This window comes from Scyliorhinus torazame, chromosome 1 (genome assembly GCF_047496885.1).
Source record: "Scyliorhinus torazame isolate Kashiwa2021f chromosome 1, sScyTor2.1, whole genome shotgun sequence".
Taxonomy (NCBI): Eukaryota; Metazoa; Chordata; class Chondrichthyes; order Carcharhiniformes; family Scyliorhinidae; genus Scyliorhinus; species Scyliorhinus torazame.
The window spans coordinates 401627425-401649589 of record NC_092707.1 but is presented as its reverse complement, the minus strand read 5'-3'; the positions used below and the strand labels follow the sequence as shown (position 1 = coordinate 401649589).

Genomic DNA, 22165 nt, shown 5'->3' with positions numbered 1-22165 from the left:
ATCTTTTGGGACTTGTGGGAGGAAACCCACGCAGGCACAGAGAGAATGTGCAAACTCTGACCAGACAGTGACCCAAGCCGGGAATCGAACCGGTGACCCAGGCGCTGTGAAGCAACAGTGCTAACATTGTGCTACCATGTCGCGCTTCAGTGCATGTTCTCAGACGTTTTGTATCTCCTGCCCGATGGTAGAGGTTGGAAGAGAGAATAATCTGGGTGGGAGGGTTCTTTGATTAAGCTGCCTGACCCATCCCTCAATCAACATCACAAAGAGGGAGCGGCCCGGGTCACCTTGGCGCCGCTGCGGGAGCTTGCTACGTGCAAATTGGCTGCCGCCTTCCCTGCACTACAGCACTTGAAATGAAGAGCGGTTACTGGGAGTTTGACGATGTCAAGAGGATGGGGAAGGTGATATCTAAATGAAAACCCGGGCCAAAAACAACAAGGAGCCGAGACAAAGTCACAGCAACTGATTTCGACGATAAAAAGAATAAGATTTAAACGTGAAAACATTGCAGCCTTGCCGGCTGCGGGAAGGGCTGCCTTTTCTTTAGAATGTGTGGACGGCGGTGACTTTACCTCCCACGAAGGCTCCAGTGAAGAGGAATTTCCTCTTGTGCCGCTTGATGAAGCTCCAGAGGGACGGCAGCATCTCGGCCGGCCGCCTGTCTGAGGCGCGGATGGGAGGAGAGAGGCCTGAGCCGCGCAGGGAACTAGGCCGGAGCGCGGAGGCCCCGACTCCGGGACGCGGTTCAATCCGGATCCGGGCTCGATCCGGCGCCGCCTCTTCCCACCCACCGCCGGGGATCCGGATCGGGCGGCTCTGTCCGCCGGCGGGCCCTACCCGACCTCCGGAGAGGGATCTGTTCCCGCTCCCGGGCAGCAGCAACTGGTGTCGGGCTGTCTTAACCGGATTGTCGGTTCCCCAATCCGGATTTACCGCCTCACCCGCTCGATCCGGCTCCGGATGTTGCCGCCTCCCCGGTGTGTCGCTGTTTCTCCTCCCCCGGCCCCAGCAACCGGCTCCCAGGGCGGGTAGTTCCAGCCCCAAACCCAGCACAAATAAACACCCGCCGGTTCATCTCCAGTCCCTGCGCAGTGACAGGATCGGGAAGGAGATTCTCCACGTGTGAGGATTGATGTGAAACTCGGGCGGCCCTGGGGGAGTCATGATTTCTCCCCGGACAGGAAGGTCCGTCCCGGAAATTGGTCCGGGCGGCCCCTCCCCCCAATCACCCGGAGCAGCCGCCCGAATGGATGAAGGAGGCAGATTCCGGCCGCCGGAGCGAGAGGAACAGGAGCGCTGGATGGAGAGAGCGCTGGGCACGGTGAGGGGAGGAGGACGCGAGACCGAGGGGATTATGAGGGTAGGGTGGACGTCTGGGCTTGGCTAGGGTGCCCTTTTCCAAGGGCCGGTGTAGACTTGATGGGCCGAATGAACTCCTGCATTGTCAATTCCATGTTTCTATGGAAAGCGTGATGTGGAGGAGCTGGGGGAAGAGAGTGGGATGGTCCATGTAGAGAGGGGGTGCAAAGGAGGAAAGTGGGAATATAGTGGAGGGGAAAGGGGATGTGCAGCGGGAGTGGTGGGAAAGAAGAGGATACAGAGGAAGGTGCACAAGGACGGGAAGATGAGGAAGGGGGTGAGGAGGGGGACATATGGAGGGGAAAGGGGGATATTGGGCAAATTGGAGGAGCGTATGGGGCATGGCGATGTGATGGGGAGGGACAGTATAGAAGGGGAGAGGGGAAGGGGTATGCAGAGGGAGGAGTTGGGAAAGAGGACCGTGAAGGGAGGGGAAAGCAGGACCGTGAAGTGAGGGGAAAGGAGAACTGCAGAGGGAGGAATTGGGAAGGAGGGGTGTGGTGAGGGGAGAGGATTGTGTGGGCAGGAAGGAGGGCACCAGTTGGCAAGTGGGGAGGGGAGGAGGGGGGGCGGGGAAGGAAGGGTGGATAAGGGTGACCAATAGTTCCATATTTTATGGGATTATCCAACATTTGCAAGAGTCCATAAGACCTAGGAGCCGAAGTAAGGCCATTCGGCTCATCGAGTCCACTCCACCATTCAATCATGGCTGATTTCATGTGACACGTGTCATGTGACACAGGCTCAGTTTGTCCCCTGTCTCTATTTGTGCCCCTCAGACTGGTGCTGTTGACAAACTGAAACGTTCTGGTGTTCAGGGTAGCAATGCAGGAGTCTTCTTCCAGCTGTCTTGGGAATTTTGTCACTGGGGCGCAGGCACACTGGGCTAGAGGCTGCTGCCAGGAGAGAAGAAGTGGAGACAGCTTGATAGACCTCCACAGGGAGAGCAGGTCACAGCCAGATAATAGTGGCAACAAGGTCTGGAGGGGCTGAAAGGTGGTGGCTGGCGGGGGAGGGGGGGGGGGTGGAGCTAAAGGACAGCTCTAATGACACCGGGGGATCTCCTAACCAATTTAAAATGTCTATTTGCATAGTTTTTGTCATCAACCATTTTGGACACGTTTCATTGAATTTCATAGAATTTACAGTGCAGAAGGAGGCCATTCAGCCCATCGAGTCTGCACCGGCTCTTGGAAAGAGCACTCCACCCAAGGTCAACACCTCCACCCCATCCCCACAACCCGGTAACCCCACCCAACACTAAGGGCAATTTTGGACACTAAGGGCAATTTATCATGGCCAGTCCACCTAACCTGCACATCTTTGGACTGTGGGAGGAAACCGGAGCACCCGGAGGAAACCCACGCTCACACGGGGAGGATGTGCAGACTCCGCACAGACAGTGACCCAAGCCGGAATTGAACCTGTGACCCTGGAGCTGTGAAGCAGTTGTGCTATCCACAATGCTACCGTGCTGTATCGGAACGCTGAAGAAATACGATTCTGGAACTGCTGCTTTCACCCGACAAGGCTTTGAGCATCTTGTATGTTTTGGAACACTACGGTCTCCTGCTGTCTCAGTCATTGGTGGCAAGGGAGTATAAATTACCCCAAATCCACAATCAGCCACCAGGGGCAAGCCCTGTGCAGAGATTGCTAGCTTTGGATGAAATTCTAAATGGCCTCGCTCTCAAGATGTCTTGATCTGAGTCTTCCTTTCCCTGGGCCATCCATCCCACCAAAAAAATGTTAACGGACCATGCGTGTTTAGGGAGAAATCACTTCAGGGTTGGGACTATCACTGGTCGCAGCAATCCTACGCTGAATAAGCATGAAGCATACTGCATTAAAAACTGAAAATGCTGGATAAACTCGCCGCGTCTGGAAACATCTGCAGAATGAGAAGCAGAGTTAATGGTTCACATAAGTATGACGTCAGGGCTGAAGAGGGGTAGGAATGTGATGGATTATATAGTGGGGCGTATAGAAGATGGAGCAGAATAGAAGGTCAGGGATAGATAAGAACTAAAGAGAGATTGACAACGGTGTCATGGACACAAGACAAAGGGAGTGTTAATGGTAGCATTAAGGAATAAAGAAGGTGCTGATAGTGGCATAAAGGCAAGATGACGGAATGTGTTATAGGAGAGTATGGGTCAGTTCTCAGTGAAAACAAAACTGCACGGTAGCACAGTGCTTCGCACTGTTGTTTCACAGTGCCAGGATCTCAGGTTCGATTCCCGACTTGGGTCACTGTCTGCGGAGTCTGCGTGTTCTCCCCGTGTGTACGTGGGTTTCCTCTGGGTGCTCTGGTTCCTCCCACAAGTCCCAAAAGAAGTGCTGTTAGGTGAATTGAACAAAGAATAAAGAACAAAGAAAAGTACAGCACAGGAACAGGCCCTTCGGCCCTCCAAGCCTATGCCGACCATGCTGCCCGTCTAAACTAAAATCTTCTACACTTCCTGGGTCCGTATCCCTCTATTCCCATCCTATTCATGTATTTGTCAAGATGCCCCTTAAATGTCACTATCGTCCCTGCTTCCACCACCACCTCCGGCAGCGAGTTCCAGGCACCCACTAATCTCTGTGTAAAAAGCTTACCTCGTACATCTCCTCTAAACCTTGCCCCTTGCACCTTAAACCTATGCCCCCTAGTAATTGACCCCTCTACCCTGAGAAAAAGCCTCTGACTATCCACTCTGTCTATGCCCCTCATAATTTTGTCGACTTCTATCAGGTCGCCCCTCAAACTCCGTTGGACATTCTGAATTCTCTCTCTGTGTACCTGAACAAGCGCCAAAATGTGGTGACTCGGGGATTTTCACAGTAATTAATTGCAGTGTTAATGTAAGCCTACTTGTGACAATAAAGATTATTATTATTAAAGAACAAGCGACAGGTGGCTGGTTTGGGGGTGGGTGAGTGGGGTAGTGTATTTTTTTTTGATGGGTCAAAAAAGGAAACAAAGTGGGTCAAGGTGGAGGCGAAAGGTCACAGTCTAACGTTGTTTGACTCAATGTTGAATCCTGAAGGCTGTAATGTGCCGAATCGGGAGATGACGTATTGTCACTGTAGTAATGCAGTAGGCCAATGATAGGCAAGTGACCATGAGAACAAGATGCTGAGTTGAAATGACAAGTGACAGGAAGGTCGGGGGTCATTCTTGCGCATGAGCAAAGGTGTTCGTGTTCACCTGTTCGCAAAGTGGTCACCTAATTTGCGTTTAGTCGCCCCATTGTAGAGGAGATGACATTGGGAGCAGTGAATACAGTGGAGCAAATTGAAGGAGGTGTAAGTGAAATGCTGCCTAACCTGAAAGGAGTGTTTGGGGCCTTGGACAATGAGGAGGGAGGAGGCAAAGGGGAAGGTGTTGCACTTCCTGCGATTGCAGGGGAAGGTGCCGTGGGAAGGAGATGGGGAGTTGGTGATGATGGAGGACTGTGCCAGAGTTGTCACAGAGGGAACGCCCCCTGCGGAGTGCTGACTGGGTGAGGGGAAGCTGTATTTGGTGGTGGCATCCTACTGCAGTTGGCGGAGATGGCAAAGGATGATCCTTTCAATGTGGATGCTGGTGGAGTGAAAAGTGAGGATAAGAGAGACCCTATCGTGGCTCTGTGGTGGAGTGGGCGGGGGGGGGGGGGGGGGGGGGGGAGAGATGTACCTAATTTGTGTTTGTAACACACTGCCAAAGATTGAGTGCCCATACTGCTAGACTTTCCTGAACGTCATTATAATCTGCGAAGGCCATTGCCAATCAAGTTCTGATTTCTCTGGAAAAGGACTTTTTCAGCTGATAAAACCGAAGCCTATTTTGAGATTTATCACTCCACATGCACATGATAACCTTCTGGAGAGAAACCAAAGCTCAGCTGGTTGCTTGACTCGCGTTGTCAGCAATGCATTCAGTGCAAGTCTGTGAGTTCGATGTTTACCGAAATGCTGTGGTGATGACAGTATGTGGTCAATTCTCTGCATCGGCAGCGTGAATTGAAAATCTCAGACTTGGTAGAGTTTGTTGATTTGGAGTGGGTTCAGCTGATCAAGCATGTAGTTAGACTCCGTTCTCAATAGAAAAAGTGTGTAAATTGTATTTTGAAAGTGTGGCCTGCTTTGTTTTCATACTTCATCACAGATTGTTCAAAGCATTCAACTTCCTGAACACTAAAGGGAAGAAATAATGAGCAGCCTCATCACTTGCATCAGCGCAACAAGCTCGTATCTTTAAAAATCATTTGGTCTGACCACTCGTTTTTGCCGAGATGCCTGAGCTTGAATAGCGAAGGCCTCACATTTGATTCCCTAGTTAAGGGAATGAGGTTTTCCTGTTTCAAGGCACTCTCTCAGTTGATGGTGTATATGATATTCTATTGTATTCTCATTTCACTGTTATTCTTGAGCAATCCCTTCCAGAGAAATGAAATCAGATGTTTAGAACATGCAAGGATTTGAGAAACCTGTACACAGTGGCGCCATCTGCAAATTATGACCATCAAATCTGGTCAAAAATTATGACCATCAAGGGACTGGTTTAGCACACTGGGCTAAATAGCTGGCTTTTAAAGCAGACCAAGGCAGGCCAGCAGCGTGGGTTCAATTCCCGTACCAGCCTCCCCGAACAGGCGCCGGAATGTGGCGACTAGGGGCTTTTTACAGTAACTTCATCGAAGCCTACTTGTGACAAGCGATTTTCATTTCATTTTCATTTTCAAATCTGCAATAAGTCAAACCAAATACAAAAGGTCTCAATAAAGGATCATATACTGCACGATTTCACAATAATATCACTCTTTTATTGGGATCGGCTATGGTGTGAATTGTAAGAATCGTATCAAACCAAGTTATGTATGCATGGAAGACGTAACTGAATTGGGTTTACATTGAATAGTAGCTGGAAATAATATCCAGATTCGATTTACAGTTACAGAGTTAAAATGAACACACAAACCCTGGCCGCACAGATAAATCAAAATTCCAGTACTTCTGAATCATGTCACCAAACAATTTGTGTGGGAAGAGGATATCTGTTATATATTTTAAAGTCTTGAATGAATATCTGCTTATTTTCAATGAATCTAGGAAAAATTAATGTGCCAGGCAACATCATTTCAAGATGTAAAATGCTACAGCTCCTCACCAAGGGCGTGAGGGGAACACCCCCTTTTATTATCACCCCTCAATCGTTTTGCTCCCTCAGCCTTCACTTCTGCACTCTGTCACGAGGTCCATATGTACCTTTTCTTAAGCAAGAATTCTTACAACACCAAGTTAAAGTCCAACAGGTTTGTTTTGAAACAAACCTGTTGGACTTTAACCTGGTGTTGTAAGACTTCTTACTGTGCCCATCCCAGTGCAATGCCGGCATCTCCACATCATGACCTTTTCTTAAGAGTTGGTCACCCTGGGTAAGGAGGAAATAATGGTGTGACAGGAGGGGGATCCTTGGGGCGAGGGGGGTGGTAGTGGGAGGAGGGAGTGGTGGATGGATGGTGGGTAATGGGGTAAAGTTGAGGGAGAGGAGGGGTTGCGGTACAATGTACTGAGGGAAGGTTGATGATGGGGAGCAGGGGTGAGACAGGTTGGGATGGAGGGGATAAAGGTGCTGGGAAGAGATTGGTGGTAGTTGAGAAAGTAAGGGTGATGCTTTGGGAGCAAGGGATGATGGATAGTAGTATTGTGGAGGTTGTCATGTGAGAGTACCTTTAGGAAATGGGTGTATATATAAGTATCTGTAGTGAAAGTACCTTTAAGAAATAGTTGTTTATTACTGCAGTGATGTCAGAGAGTGGGTGGAGCTGGGCTGCCTGTCAGCTTTTTACTTTTGTTTTAGGTTGTTTGCTGCAGGGTGTGTTTTAGTTTCGTTTTCAGAGCTGGATAGCTGCAGTCACAGCCAGAAGGTGTATTAGAGTCTCTCTCTGTAATCTAAAGACTGTAAATCGATCCTGGTGATTTACAACCAATAACAGTAGTGACTTTAACCTGATGTGCTTCTGGTAAAAGGTGTTTTAAGTCTTATGGATGTTAAAAGGAAAGCTTAAAGGATTACTTAGTGTTGTAGTCTTTGGGGGTTGTATTTGAATTAATGGTTGCTAAGATGTTCACTGTATGTTTTAAAAAGGTTAACTTGAGTTCATAGAATAAACATTGTTTTGCTTTAAAAAAGTACTTTTCCATTTCTGCTGTACCACACCTGCAGAGTGGGCCATGTGCTCCCCATACCACAATCTAGTAAATGTTGTGGGTCAGGTGAACCCCATGATACACTTTGGGGCTCTCCAAACCCTGGCCCATAACAAGGTCTATATATTCTATTCTAGTGTCTGCAAACATTTATGCCATAGGATTTCTTGGGGCTTCGCCTCATAGTAAAATAATTGTGGTTTGCTTCCTTGTATCACGAGGTTATGGGTTGAAGTCCCACTCCAGAGACTTGAGCCCATAATCCAGGCTGATACTCCAGTGCAGCACCGAGGTAGTACTGCACTGTCGGAGGTGCTGTCTTTCAGATGAGATGTTAAACCGAGACCTTGTCTGCCCGTTCAGATGGACATGAATAATGACATAGCATTATTTTGAATAAGGGCTGGCGAACTATATCCCATCTCCGGAACTAAACCGATGATCAGGTTATTTAACACATTGCTGTTTGTGAGGGCTTGCTGTGTATGAATTGGCTGCTGTACAATAGTTATAAAGTGTTTTGGGATGCCCTGAAGTAGTAATAGATACCATATGTGCATCTTTATTTTATTATTGAGTTTTGAAGTGATGGCTGGATGCAAGGGCCTCGTACTGTCATATTGGGCTTAGAGGCCTTGGTCAGAGGACTAAATACTCATTGTTGGAGATACCAGGTCCCGTCAACAGCAGTGAGTGGGGTTCAGCCTGGTAAAGGCAAAATCCCTTCTGTCTATTCCACAGAACAGGGATGTGACTGAAGTGATCAACAAATGGCACCGTTGCAAATGGCACCTCTACATCAGGGTGAAGAGCTGACTGACGCCCCATGGCTTTCTGTTTTGATGGTTCCTCGATCAACGTTTACTGGAATAGTGCAGTGTTGAGGGAGAAGACAGTGTTTGTCCATTCCGCAAGCCCGCCCTTTCGGCTCGAAGTGAAGTCAGTGGCATGGCAGGACTCCCCAGGTGCCAAGGAGGAGCAGCCAAGACCTGTGGATTTTCCTTATTTGTGCACTTTGATGTGTTTTGTGTCAAACCCTCGGACGTAAACACCATGACGCCCGCTGTGCAGATTCCCCGATTCAGCGAGGCAGAGGCCTGTCTCGCAGCTGAAACGGATGATCAACCAAGGCCCTTGCGTGAGCATCTGCATCACCATCGTGTAGTGATGCAGGAAGGCCAACCAACTACGATGCATCGCATTATGCTCTCTCCAGCCTTCACAATCCTCCTGTTGTTCAACACTTAGTAAGCAAAGACCAGGTATGAATCATTAAGCTTTGATTAACACAGTGAATGCACATTACACATATTTAACTCAATCTCCTGTTCTTTCTTTTGATCAAGGAATGGGGGATTGTATTTGCCATAAAAGCTGAAAATAGGAAATAAAAACAGAAGTACTGGAAGCACACACACCAGGCAGCGTGAGGAAGCAAGTTTAATGTTCCAGGTTAATGTATTATAAACTTGGCCATCTATATTGTTTGCCCAACCATCCTATTTTATAGGGGATTGTCCTGTAATTTCCTGCGTCCAGTTTTTTTTTTTAACGTCCCGTATCTTTGCAGGATTTCTTGTGTATCGCGCTAGGGGACCGCTAGTAGCCTCCTCTTGCTGAAGCCTGTGGTTGTTTATCATTTTCACTGTGTTCCCCCTGCCGGCCATAGTGTCAAGTAGAAGCACTGGGAGATGCGAATTGGAAGATTGGAGGTGCCGACAGAACTTGTTCTTTTGCCGAGTGGAGTATTATTACAGACATGGCCCTGTTCTCACAATCAAAGTGTCTCTTATTTTATATCCTCCAGAGGTGGGTCACCCTGGCCCCAAAGCTCCATCACTCAACTCTTTGTTCAAGAGCATGATTGTCACCATCTCTCCACTTCTCAAAGGAAGCGGCCAAAGAGACAACAGCCTTCCTGTCCAGGGATTAAGCCGCAGGATTGTCAATCAAGGTGACTATCCCCTCTCTGGCAGTATATTTCCTGCTGTATCTAACCACCTCAGCTGGAGCTGCTCAGCACCCCTGGTCATTCATTAATGCCTGTGCTTTACCTTGCTGAACCTGGAAAAACTCAATCTGCTTTATCACAGTAATAAGCCCAAAATGCTTTCTGTAAAGGAAGAAAAGGGTACATATATAGGGCAGAATGGGGTACAACCTGTTGAGAGAGACAGGCAACCAGATATACAGCACTTATTGTACATAAAGCAAAAGATCAAAAGTCAGCGCTTCAATTACATGTCCTGAGGTGTGTAGGTGGAGGTCAGATTCCAGAGTTACATATGCTGCACAGTATTTCAAAACTAGCTCACAACGCCTTCAAGACAATCGTCTTCTAGTAGCTATGGCAGGATGTGTGATTAACAGGTAGACCATTTTGTTCCATGTTATCCTGTGACCTCTTTGTCTTTGTTATTTTCCTATAGGATCATTCCGCCCATACTCCCCTCCACAGGGAGCTCCCATGTGTCATTGCCCTCCCACCCCTCCTCGCCCAGCAAGACTGTCGGTGAAGTTTGCTGTCTTTTGGCATTTTACAGCTCACTGGATACTGCTGCAGTGAGCCATGCTGGACCAATTACTGCAACATCAAGGCATGCTGGACTAGCAATGCAGAGTCTGACCGAGACACGTGCTCCTCAGGATGTGATTGAAATGAGCATTGAAGAGGAATCTGGTAGAGGGTCTGAAGTAGGATAGGAACAAGAAACATTTTTGATTTAAAACATTTCATTACAGCACAAGTGGAGGCCATTTGGCCTCTTGAGTTCATGCCAGCTCTATATAGAACTCTCCAGTCAGTCACCTTCCCCCACTCTATCCCCATAGATCTGTAAGTTTATTTTCCTCGCATGTTCGTCCAATTTTCTCTCGGATGGTCGTGAGAGCAGTGGAGACAGGGCCATTGATAATTTTTGAAGCTGAATTAGATAGATCCTGGATTAACAAGGGAATCAAAGCATATGGGGGTAGGAAGGAGAGTGGAGTTAAGGCCACTATCACATCTTATTAAATGGCAGAGCAGGTTCAAGGGACCTAGTAGCCTACTTTTTTAGAATTCATTTTCAGGATGTGGGCGTCGCTGGTTAGGCCAGCGTTTATTGCCCATCCCTGGTTACCCTTCAGAAGGTGGTGGTAAGCTGCCTTTTTGAACCGCTGCAGTTCCTGAGATGTAGGTACACCCACAGTGCTGGTAGGGACGGAGTTCCAGGACTTTGCCCCAGCGACAGCGAAGGAACAGCGATATATTTCCAATTCAGGATGGTATGCGTCTTGGAGGGGAACCTCCATTTGGTGGTGTTCCCTGGTATCTGCTGCTCGTATCCTTCTAGATGGTAGTGGTCGTGGGTTTGGAAGGTGTTGTCTAAGGAACCTTGGTGAGTCACTGCAGTGCATCTTGTAGATGGTACACACGGCTGCCACTGTTTGTCGGTGGTATACGATTTGAATGTTTGTGGAAGGAGGACTAATCAAGCGGGCTGCTTTGTCCTGAATGGTGTTGAGCTTCTTGAGTGTTGTGGGAGCTAACTTGCTCCTACTTTGGATGTTGGTCTGCATGTTCATATGTTCCTTTTGAAATCACAGTGTTCCAGCTCATTACCACTCACTGCATGAGAAATCTCTTCCTCAGATCCTCCCTTCATCTTGTTACGATGCATATGTTTTGCCTTTTGAATTTTTGACAATACTTCAGGGGGCCACCAGTTTCAGCCAGAGTATTCATGCAGAGCAGACAGTTTGGCTGTAAGAACTCCCTGTTGTGGGAGTTTCCAAGACATGGGTTTAGCTCAGCGGGCTAGACAGCTGGTTTATGATGTAGAACAAGGCCAGCAGCGTGGGTTCAATTCCCGTACCAGCTTACCCGAACAGGCACTGGAATGTGGCGACTAGGGGCTTTTCACAGTAACTTCATACTTGTGACAATAGAAGGTTATTATTGTTATAGATGCTGAGAACTAATATACTCAATCATAGGCATCTTGGCCATTGCTGAATACTGACTTTATGAATACTAATAAATAGATGCTTATTGCATTAGGCAGGATGATTGTCTCTTGTCATTGCCAGAGCTTAGTATACCTTATAAAATTATTTTAGTTGCACGTTGTCAATGCTTTATTCTTTGAAAACCTCAGCTCTCCACACTGAAATAAAATAATGAGCTCTTTAGTTTGGTTCACACCCTGAAGCATTTTTACCGTCAACAATGTTTTGTGCAAATATTGAGTTTAAGGTGTTTTCTTTATTAAAAACATCATGGTTGTCTCGTTTGCAACGAAGAAACACGGTCACAGCGGCATTGCACAGTTAGAATTGCAATGTCTAAAATATTTGCACCTTTAGAACAGTTATGTTCAAACTTGCAACAGTGGATTCAACGGACAAGACAACTTACCAATGTGAATTTGGCAAAGGTGATACTGGATGCGCGCCCCTCACCCACCCCCTAAAGGGCTTCTACTGCCCTTCTCAGAACTGAGCACCACTGGCTAGCAAGTTTACCAGATTCACCTGGACCAATTAGCTGGTCTCACCCAGCGTCAGTGCCACAGGGCGGGCTGCCTGCGTGCTTCAAACGCGAGAGGAAAGTTCCGGGTATGTGGATGTTGTACGGGGACTGGATTTGGGCCTGGCAACTGTCAGCTTGTGTCTTAGCTCACAACTGAATGTTGCCGTGGGCGAGGTGCTGGAGGGTCCATTCGCCTTCATTCACCCCTTTGGGAAGAAATTTATTAAAACAAACTCCCACGGATGGAGAGGGGAAATGTACATATTTTCAGAAAAGTGGAAAATATACTGTGTGCATCAGTACCATTGTGTGTCACCAGGGGGTGGTGTTGGCTTTTGAAATAAAAGATCTTTGAAAAATACACAGTAAGGTCTGTCAATGTAGATTAACGTTTTGGATGTGGAGTCTGCAAATGAATTTGAGTTGTAGCCTTTGGGATAAGCTACCTACCTGATAATTTTCCAATATAATGCTGAAAAATATTGTTTAAAATATGTTGAGAAATTGCCCAATGCTTGATTTTATTTCTTGCCCAACCAAATTTGAGGCTTTCTCATTCTAAAATTTGAGAGTGTTTAGCCCTCCCTGAAGTTGGAATGATAAGAACTGCCTGAACTACTGTAAATTCCTTCCAACATGCCCTTTATCGAGTTAATAGATGCCAGTATTGCAGACTAGTTTGCTTTCCAATTTCCTTGCCCTTGTCGCTGCAGGGGGACTGTTGAACGAGATGGTGTTGCTGAGGTTTAGTTAATTCTCTGTTTGCTTGATCTTCAGGCGAAAGAAGCTTTGGAGAACGGTGAGGTGCCTGTTGGGTGTCTGATGGTTTACCACAATGAGATTTTGGGACTGGGGAGGAACGAGGTGAATGAAACCAAGAACGTAAGTTAACATTGGAAGGATTATGTGGCAGAACGGATGGGGGTGTGGGGGGCGGGGGGGGGGGGGGGGGGGGGAGGTGGGGAGGACAGACACCAATGTAACATTGGAGGTGCATCAAGTTAACTCATTGTATGTCATCCAGGATCTTCCTTTCTCTCAAAGTCAATGGGTGGATGATGGGTGGCTGGTTTGACTTTGCCCATTTTGCGCGTCTTCCAAAATCAAAATTGCCCCACATTCCACAACACTTTGTTTGTTGAAACATCTAGGTGGCAAGACCAGGCCAGCATATGTACAACATCACCAAGGCTTGTAGAGGCGAGGTAAATGTTATGTATTCAAGTAATGCTATTGGCTAGTTAAATGTCACATGATAAACAGTGATGTCAGCGGAGCGTTTCGTAGGCCTGTGGTGAGTTCACCATCTTGTCCTGTAGAAGCAACATCTCTTATTAAACCCTGCTTTTATGAACCCATGTTTTTATGAACTTAAAGCGTGGCACCTCTACTTCTTTTCCTCTTCGCGGAAACAACAAATCCAATAAAAGAAAACTGGCGATGAGGATTTGGGAAACTATCGGCGAAGATTCGAGCTATATCCTACATCGACAAAGGTTTGGAGATCTGAAGAAAGCCATCGTCGACACAGGCTGTAAATGACCGTGTTTTGGCAAGTAAAAAAAAAAAAGATCAGATCATAGATGTCGGTGAGTCAATCGATCGATCATAACAGCTACTAGTGCTAAATAAGGGTTTCAAACAATAGTGAGTTCCCAGTGTATATTTTTTAAACCACGAATCAAAGTTTCAGGTGTACCTACTGCTTGTACTGGGTAGGAACTGCAGAGACCATGTACACGGATCTGTCGACGGGCTGTGGGAACAGGAACCTGGAAGGCCACCGACTCGGCTTGGAACCGATAGTCCAGGCAAGGGAAGAACTAGTTTGCATCTGGGCTTGGCAATTCCTTGCTTTCAGGAAATAAACAGAAGGGAGAAAAGTTAAAGAAGCGCAGATCAGGAAATCGGGCCCAAAAATGGCAGGAAAATGGCACGATGGACGCGTTTGATGAGCATTATGAGGCATGGAATTCTTATGAGGAAATGTTTCAATTGTTCCTTGAAACAAATCAGTCACCGGAAATCCTGCGTGCTGCGACTTTTCTCGGTTGGGTGAAAAACATTCATATTGTGACAGATCTTAGTCCACCTAGCTCAATCTGAGGGAAAGACCTACAAAGAGATAAAGGCAGTCTTGGAAGGACATTTTTCTCCTTCCCCGCTGCTGATAGCTGAAAGATTCCGCTTCCATCATCATACGCAAGAAGAAGAGAGCATTTCTCAATTTGTAGCAATTTACATCAGCCAAGTCCTGTGAATTTGGTTAACCACTTGACGATACACTTCTAGAAAGACTGGTTTGTGGAAATGAAGACGCCCAAAGGAAATTGTTGACTGAAGATTTAGAAACCCTGAAGGTGTAGAAACCCTGAAAACTGCTGTGCTATTGCTAATTCCATGGCACTTGCAGCAAAAGCGGCATTGTTTATTGGAGTCTGTGCAAAAGTTCATAAGATGGAGACTGCTAGAAGCAGGACTGCAAAATATCTACTGTGTCATCGCTGTACCCAAGTGGGACATTCAGCAGGAGATTGATGGACGAAGAAGAATAAATGCAAAATTTGTGGTAAGTAGGCCACATCGCCAAGGCATGTTGGTCACGCCAACCTCAGCACAAATGAAGTGTGCCAAGAAAAGCACAGCTAAGTCCACTGATCGAGTTTACCAATTAAATAACGGAACTAAAGACTTACTAGGGGACTTACTATGTGTCAAGTCATCTTAAAGAATTCAAGCTTGGTGTTGTATAAGTTAAAGGAGATCAACGCTTTTGGTTTTATCCAAAATGTAATGGGAACACTGTCAAGATGAAAGTGGATACGGGCGTTGCAGTGAATCACTAATACCTGAGACAATATGCAGTCAGAAGTTAAAACATGTACCTTTACAATCATCAGCTGTTGTCCTGCAGATATACACCGCAGAGGTCATTCCACTGAAGGGATGCATCAAGGTAAATGTGGAGGTTAATGGTCCAGAAGTGGAGTTGCATCTCCACATTGTCCAAGGAAACCTTCCTGCATTGTTTGGTAGATCGTGGAAAGATAAAGCTCAATTGGGCCATCGTGAACCAGCTAGTTAATTCTACGAACGATCCACAACCACTTATGAAACATGTGCTAAGGTATTTGAAGAGTCACTGGGATCCATGAGTGGAGTGAAAACTCAAGATCAAGGCAGACAGTGTGTCTAAGTGTCTTTTTTTTTAAATAAAATATTTTATTGAAAATTTTTGGTCTACCAACACAGTACATTGTGCATCCTTTACACAATATTATAACAACACAAATAACAATGACCTATTTTATAAACAGAAAGTGAATAAATAATAAATAACAAAAATGAAAACTAACCCTAATTGGCAACTGCCTTATCACAAGTAACACTCTACAAAAATATAATTTAACAGTCCAATATATAATTATCTGTAGCAACGACCTATACATATTATACAGTATATATTAACAACCCTGAGAGTCCTTCTGGTTCCTCCTCTTCCCCCCCCCCCCCCCCCCCGCCCCCCCGATCCTGGGCTGCTGCTGCCTTCTTTTTTTCTATTCCATCTATCTTTCTGCGAGGCATTCGACGAACGGTTGTCACCGACTGGTGAACCCTTGAGCCGACCCCCTTAGGACGAACTTATACCGCTCTAGCTTTGTAAACCCTGCCATGTCATTTATCCAGGTCTCCACCCCCGGGGGCTTGGCTTCTTTCCACATTAGCAATATCCTGCGCCGGGCTACTAGGGACGCAAAGGCCAAAACATCGGCCTCTCTCGCCTCCTGCACTCCCGGCTCTTGTGCAACCCCAAATATAGCCAAGCCCCAGCTTGGTTCGACCCGGACCCCCACTACTTTTGAAAGCACCTTTGTCACCCCCATCCAAAACCCCTGTAGTGCCGGGCATGACCAAAACATATGGGTATGATTCGCTGGGCTTCTCGAGCACCTCTCCCACCTATCCTCCACCCCAAAAAATTTACTGAGCCGTGCTCCAATCATATGCGCCCTGTGTAATACCTTAAACTGAATCAGGCTTAGCCTGGCACACGAGGACGACGAGTTTACCCTGCTTAGGGCATCTGCCCACAGCCCCTCCTCGATCTCCTCCCCCAGCTCTTCTTCCCATTTCCCTTTTAGTTCATCTACCATAGTCTCCCCTTCATCCCTCATTTCCCTATATATATCTGACACCTTACCATCCCCCACCCATGTCTTTGAGATCACTCTGTCCTGCACCTCTTGTGTCGGGAGCTGCGGGAATTCCCTCACCTGTTGCCTCGCAAAAGCCCTCAGTTGCATGTACCTGAATGCATTCCCTTGGGCAACCCATATTTCTCGGTCAGCGCTCCCAGACTCGCGAACTTCCCATCCACAAACAGATCTTTCAGTTGCGTTATTCCTGCTCTTTGCCACATTCCATATCCCCCATCCATTCCCCCCGGGGCAAACCTATGGTTGTTTCTTATCGGGGACCCCCCCAGGCTCCAGTCTTTCCCCTATGCCGTCTCCACTGTCCCCAAATCTTCAGTGTAGCCACCACCACCAGGCTTGTGGTGTAGTTCCTCGGTGAGAACGGCAATGGGGCTGTCACCATAGCCTGTAGGCTAGTCCCCCGACAGGACGCCCTCTCTAATCTCTTCCACGCCGCTCCCTCCTCCTCTCCCATCCACTTACTCACCATTGAAATATTAGCGGCCCAATAATACTCACTTAGGCTCGGTAGTGCCAGCCCCCCCCTATCCCTGCTATGCTGTAAGAATCCCTTCCTCACTCGCGGAGTCTTCCCGGCCCACACAAAACCCATGATGCTCTTTTCAATCCTTTTTAAAAAAAGCCTTCGTGATCACCACCGGGAGGCACTGAAACACAAAGAGGAATCTCGGGAGGACCACCATCTTAACCGCCTGCACCCTCCCTGCCAGTGACAGGGATACCATATCCCATCTCTTGAAATCCTCCTCCATTTGTTCCACCAACCGCGTTAAATTTAACCTATGCAATGTGCCCCAATTCTTGGCTATCTGGATCCCCAGGTAACGAAAGTCCCTTGTTACCTTCCTCAGCGGTAGGTCCTCTATTTCTCTACTCTGCTCCCCTGGATGCACCACAAACAACTCACTTTTCCCCATGTTCAATTTATACCCTGAAAAATCCCCAAACTCCCCAAGTATCCGCATTATTTCTGGCATCCCCTCCGCCGGGTCTGCCACATATAGTAACAAATCGTCCGCATACAAAGATACCCGGTGTTCTTCTCCTCCTCTAAGTACTCCCCTCCACTTCTTGGAACCCCTCAACGCTATCGCCAGGGGCTCAATCGCCAGTGCAAACAATAATGGGGACAGAGGGCATCCCTGCCTTGTCCCTCTATGGAGCCGAAAATATGCAGATCCCCGTCCATTCGTGACCACGCTCGCCATCGGGGCCCTATACAACAGCTGCACCCATCTAACATACCCCTCTCCAAAACCAAATCTCCTCGACACCTCCCACAAATAATCCCACTCCACTCTATCAAATGCTTTCTCGGTATCCATCGCCACTACTATCTCCGTTTCCCCCTCTGGTGGGGGCATCATCATTACCCCTAACAGCCTCCGTATAGCTGTCTCCCCTTCACAAACCCAGTTTGGTCCTCGTGGACCACCCCCGGGACACATTCCTCTATTCTCATTGCCATTACCTTGGCCAGGATCTTGGCATCTACATTTAGGAGGGAAATAGGTCTATAGGACCCGCATTGTAGCGGGTCCTTTTCCTTCTTTAAGAGAAGCGATATCGTTGCTTCAGACACAGTCGGGGGCAGTTGTCCCCTTTCCTTTGCCTCATTAAAGGTCCTCGTCAATACCGGGGCGAGCAAGTCCACATATTTTCTATAGAATTCGACTGGGAATCCATCCGGTCCCGGGGCCTTTCCCGCCTGCATGCTCCTAATTCCTTTCACCACTTCTTCTACCTCGATCTGTGCTCCCAGTCCCACCCTTTCCTGCTCTTCCACCTTGGGAAATTCCAGCCGATCCAAAAAGCCCATCATTCTCTCCCTCCCATCTGGGGGTTGAGCTTCATATAATTTTTTATAAAATGTCTTGAACACTCCATTCACTCTCTCCGCTCCCCGCTCCATCTCCTTCCTCATCCCTCACTCCCCCCATTTCCCTCGCTGCTCCCCTTTTCCTCAATTGGTGTGCCAGCAACCTGCTCGCCTTCTCCCCATATTCGTACTGTACACCCTGTGCCTTCCTCCATTGTGCCTCTGCAGTGCCCGTAGTCAGCAAGTCAAATTCTACATGTAGCCTTTGCCTTTCCCTGTACAGTCCCTCCTCCGGTGCTTCCACATATTGTCTGTCCACCCTCAAAAGTTCTTGCAGCAACCGCTCCCGTTCCTTACTCTCCTGCTTCCCTTTATGTGCCCTTATTGATATCAGCTCCCCTCTAACCACTGCCTTCAGCGCCTCCCAGACCACTCCCACTTGGACCTCCCCATTATCATTGAGTTCCAAGTACTTTTCAATGCACCCCCTCACCCTTAGACACACCCCCTCATCTGCCATTAGTCCCATGTCCATTCTCCAGGGTTACGCCCTCCTGTTTCCTCCCCTATCTCCAAGTCTACCCAGTGTGGAGCGTGATCCAAAATGGCTATAGCCGTATACTCCGTTCCACTCACCTTCGGGATCAACGCCCTTCCCAGCACAAAAAAGTCTATTCGCGAGTAGACTTTTAGTAGGACATAGGAGAAAAACGAGAACTCCTTACTCCTCGGTCTGCTAAATCTCCACGGGTCTACACCTCCCATCTGCCCCATAAAATCTTTAAGTACCTTGGCTGCTGCCGGCCTCCTTCCAGTCCTGGACTTCAACCTATCCAGCCCTGATTCCAACACCGTATTAAAATCTCCCCCCATTATCAGCTTTCCCATCTCTAGGTCCGGAATGCGTCCTAGCATCCGCCTCATAAAATTGGCATCATCCCAGTTCGGGGCATATACGTTTACCAAAACCACCGTCTCCCCCTGTAGTTTGCCACTCACCATCACGTATCTGCCCCCGTTATCCGCCACTATAGTCTTTGCCTCGAACATTACCCGCTTCCCCACTAATATAGCCACCCCCCTGTTTTTCGCATCTAGCCCCGAATGGAACACCTGCCTCACCCATCCTTTGCGTAGCCTAACCTGGTCTATCAGTTTCAGGTGCGTTTCCTGTAACATAACCACATCTGCCTTAAGTTTCTTAAGGTGTGCGAGTACCCGTGCCCTCTTTATCGGCCCGTTCAGCCCTCTCACGTTCCACGTGATCAGCCGGGTTGGGGGGGCTTCCTATCCCCCCTCCCCTTGTCGATTAGCCATCCCCTTTTTCCAGCTCCTCACCCGGTTCCCACGCAGCTGTATCTCCCTCAGGCGGTGCCCCCCCGCCCATCCCCTCCCATACCAGCTCCCCCCTCTCCCCAGCAGCAGCAACCCAGTAATTCCCCCCTCCCACCCCCCCCCCCCCGCTAGATCCCCCGCTAGCGTAATTACTCCCCCCATGTTGCTCCCAGAAGTCAGCAAACTCTGGCCGACCTCGGCTTCCCCCCGCGACCTCGGCTCGCACCGTGCGACGCCCCCTATTCCTGCTTCTCTATTCCCGCCATGATTATCATAGCGCGGGAACCAAGCCCGCGCTTCTCCCTTGGCCCCACGCATCTCCCTTGGCCCCGCCCCCAATGGCCAATGCCCCATCTCCTCCACCTCCCCTCCTCCCCCCATCACCACCTGTGGAAGAGAGAAAAGTTACCACATCGCAGGATTAGTACATAAAACTCCTCTTTCCCCCCTTTTTAACCCCCCTCTTCGCCCCCCACATTCGCCCCACCACTTTGTTCAAATGTTCTTTTTAATAACCCGCTCATTCCAGTTTTTCTTCCACAATAAAAGTCCATGCTTCATCCGCCGTCTCAAAGTAGTGGTGCCTCCCTCGATATGTGACCCACAGTCTTGCCGGTTGCAGCATTCCAAATGTTATCTTCTTTTTATGAAGCACCGCCTTGGCCCGATTAAAGCTCGCCCTCCTTCTCGCCACCTCCGCACTCCAGTATTGATAAACGCGGATCACCGCGTTCTCCCATTTACTGCTCCGAGTTTTCTTTGCCCATCTAAGGACCATTTCTCTGTCCTTAAAACGGAGGAATCTCACCACTATGGCTCTGGGAATTTCTCCTGCTCTCGGTCCTCGCGCCATCACTCGGTATGCTCCCTCCACCTCCAACGGACCCGCCGGGGCCTCCGCTCCCATTAACGAGTGCAGCATCGTGCTCACATATGCCCCGACGTCCGCTCCCTCCGCACCTTCAGGAAGACCAAGAATCCTCAGGTTGTTCCTCCTTGCGTTGTTCTCCAGTGCCTCCAACCTTTCCACACATCGTTTCTGATGTGCCTCATGCATCTCCGTCTTCACCACCAGGCCCTGTATGTCGTCCTCATTCTCGGCTGCCTTTGCCTTCACGACCCGGAGCTCCCGCTCCTGGGTCTTTTGTTCCTCCTTTAGCCCTTCGATCGCCTGTAGTATCGGGGCCAACAGCTCTTTCTTCATTTCCTTTTTGAGCTCTTCCACACAGCATTTCAAGAACTCTTGTTGTTCAGGGCCCCATGTTAAACTGCCACCTTCCGACGCCATCTTGGTTTTTGCTTGCCTTCCTTGCCGCTGTTCTAAAGGATCCACTGCAATCCGGCCACTTTCTCCTCCTTTTTCCATCCGTATCCAGGGGGGATTCCCTTCTGGTTTACCGCACAGTGTTTTTAGCCGTCAAAATTGCCGTTGGGGCTCCTATCAAGAGCCCAAAAGTCCGTTTCACCGGGAGCTGCCGAAACGTGCGACTCAGCTGGTCATCGCCGCATCCGGAAGTCGTGTCTAAGTGTCTTAAAGTGCGTACAGTACCCTATACTCTCCAGCCAAAAGTGGAAGAAGAACTTGAGAGGTTAATTGAGACTGGAGTCATTGAGCCTGTTACCACCATTGATTGGGCAACACCAATCGTTCTTGTGTTAAAGAAGTTCAGTAAGAATATGTAGGGATTTCAAAACCACACTCCACCCAGTATTGTGTGCTGACCATTACCCTGCACCACTTATCGAAGATTTATTCTCTGCACTCTCGGGAGGCAAAATTTTTAGCAAAGTAGACCTTTCTCAAGCATATCAACAAATGAATGTGGTTGTAGAGTCACAAACGTTACTTACCATATTGGCGTACAAAATGTCTTTTTCGTATTCAGAAACGTCCATTCGGGATAACTTCGGCCCCTGCTCTTTTTCAGAGATCCATGGATCAAATTCTCAGTGGGCTAGCTGGTGTGCTATGTTACCGAGATGACATTCTTATTAGAGGTTCAAATGATGAAGAAATTTGGAAGCTACTCTTGCATGTTTGCAAAACCATCTTCATAGTCAAGAAATAAAAGTGTGAATTTTCTGAGTCTTCAATCAAATATCTGGGTCATATCATTGACTAGACAGTTAACATAAAGAACCAAATAAGAGATCCTAGAAGCTCCACATCCACAAAATATGATGCAGTTGAGGTCATATTTAGAATTGCTAATTATTATATAGCTTCCTAACTTAGCAATCAGGCTGACGCCATTACACATTTTGCTTTGTGTCAAAGAAACTTGGCACTGGACCAAAGAATTGTGAAAATGCTTATCAAAATATCAAAGACGTTTTAAAGAAGTCTGAATTACTGGTCCACTGAGATTCAAAGCTCAGGTTGCCACTTGCTTGCGACGCCTCACCCTATGGTGTTGGCGTAGTTGGTCTCGCATGTAATTCCCTCAGGACAGGAACAACCAATAGCACTTTCCTCTCAAACTTTAACTAGTGCTGAGTCGAACTATGCTCAACTAGAACAAGAAGCTTTGAGCATCACATTCGGTGTAAGAATGTTCTACCATTACCTTTATGGATGTTATTTTACACTTCTGACTGACCTTCGACCCTTCACGACAATATTTCGGCGATATAAGGATATTCCTTCTTTGGCAGCTAATCGATTGCAAAGATGGTCTTTGATCTTGACGGCACACGATTATGATATCCAGTATCATAAGTCAGAACAGCACGAAAATG

At 47.9% G+C, this 22165-nt stretch overlaps 2 protein-coding genes across 2 annotated transcripts in view; one reads left to right on the top strand and one right to left on the bottom strand.

Annotated features, from left to right (window-relative positions):
• Positions 1 to 797, bottom strand: part of pex3 (peroxisomal biogenesis factor 3) — a 31629-nt gene extending 30832 nt beyond the window's left edge. Inside the window, exon 1 of the mRNA XM_072513994.1 lies at positions 579 to 797. Within this exon, the coding sequence (XP_072370095.1) occupies positions 579 to 651 (73 nt within the window). The 5' untranslated portion in view covers positions 652 to 797. The remainder of the gene's footprint in view (positions 1 to 578) is intronic.
• A 138-nt stretch (positions 798 to 935) lies between these two features.
• adat2 (adenosine deaminase tRNA specific 2) overlaps positions 936 to 22165 on the top strand; it is a 45009-nt gene continuing 23779 nt past the window's right edge. The window contains exons 1-2 of the mRNA XM_072514003.1: positions 936 to 1327; positions 12833 to 12937. Of these exons, the coding sequence (XP_072370104.1) occupies positions 1169 to 1327; positions 12833 to 12937 (264 nt within the window). The 5' untranslated portion in view covers positions 936 to 1168. The remainder of the gene's footprint in view (positions 1328 to 12832; positions 12938 to 22165) is intronic.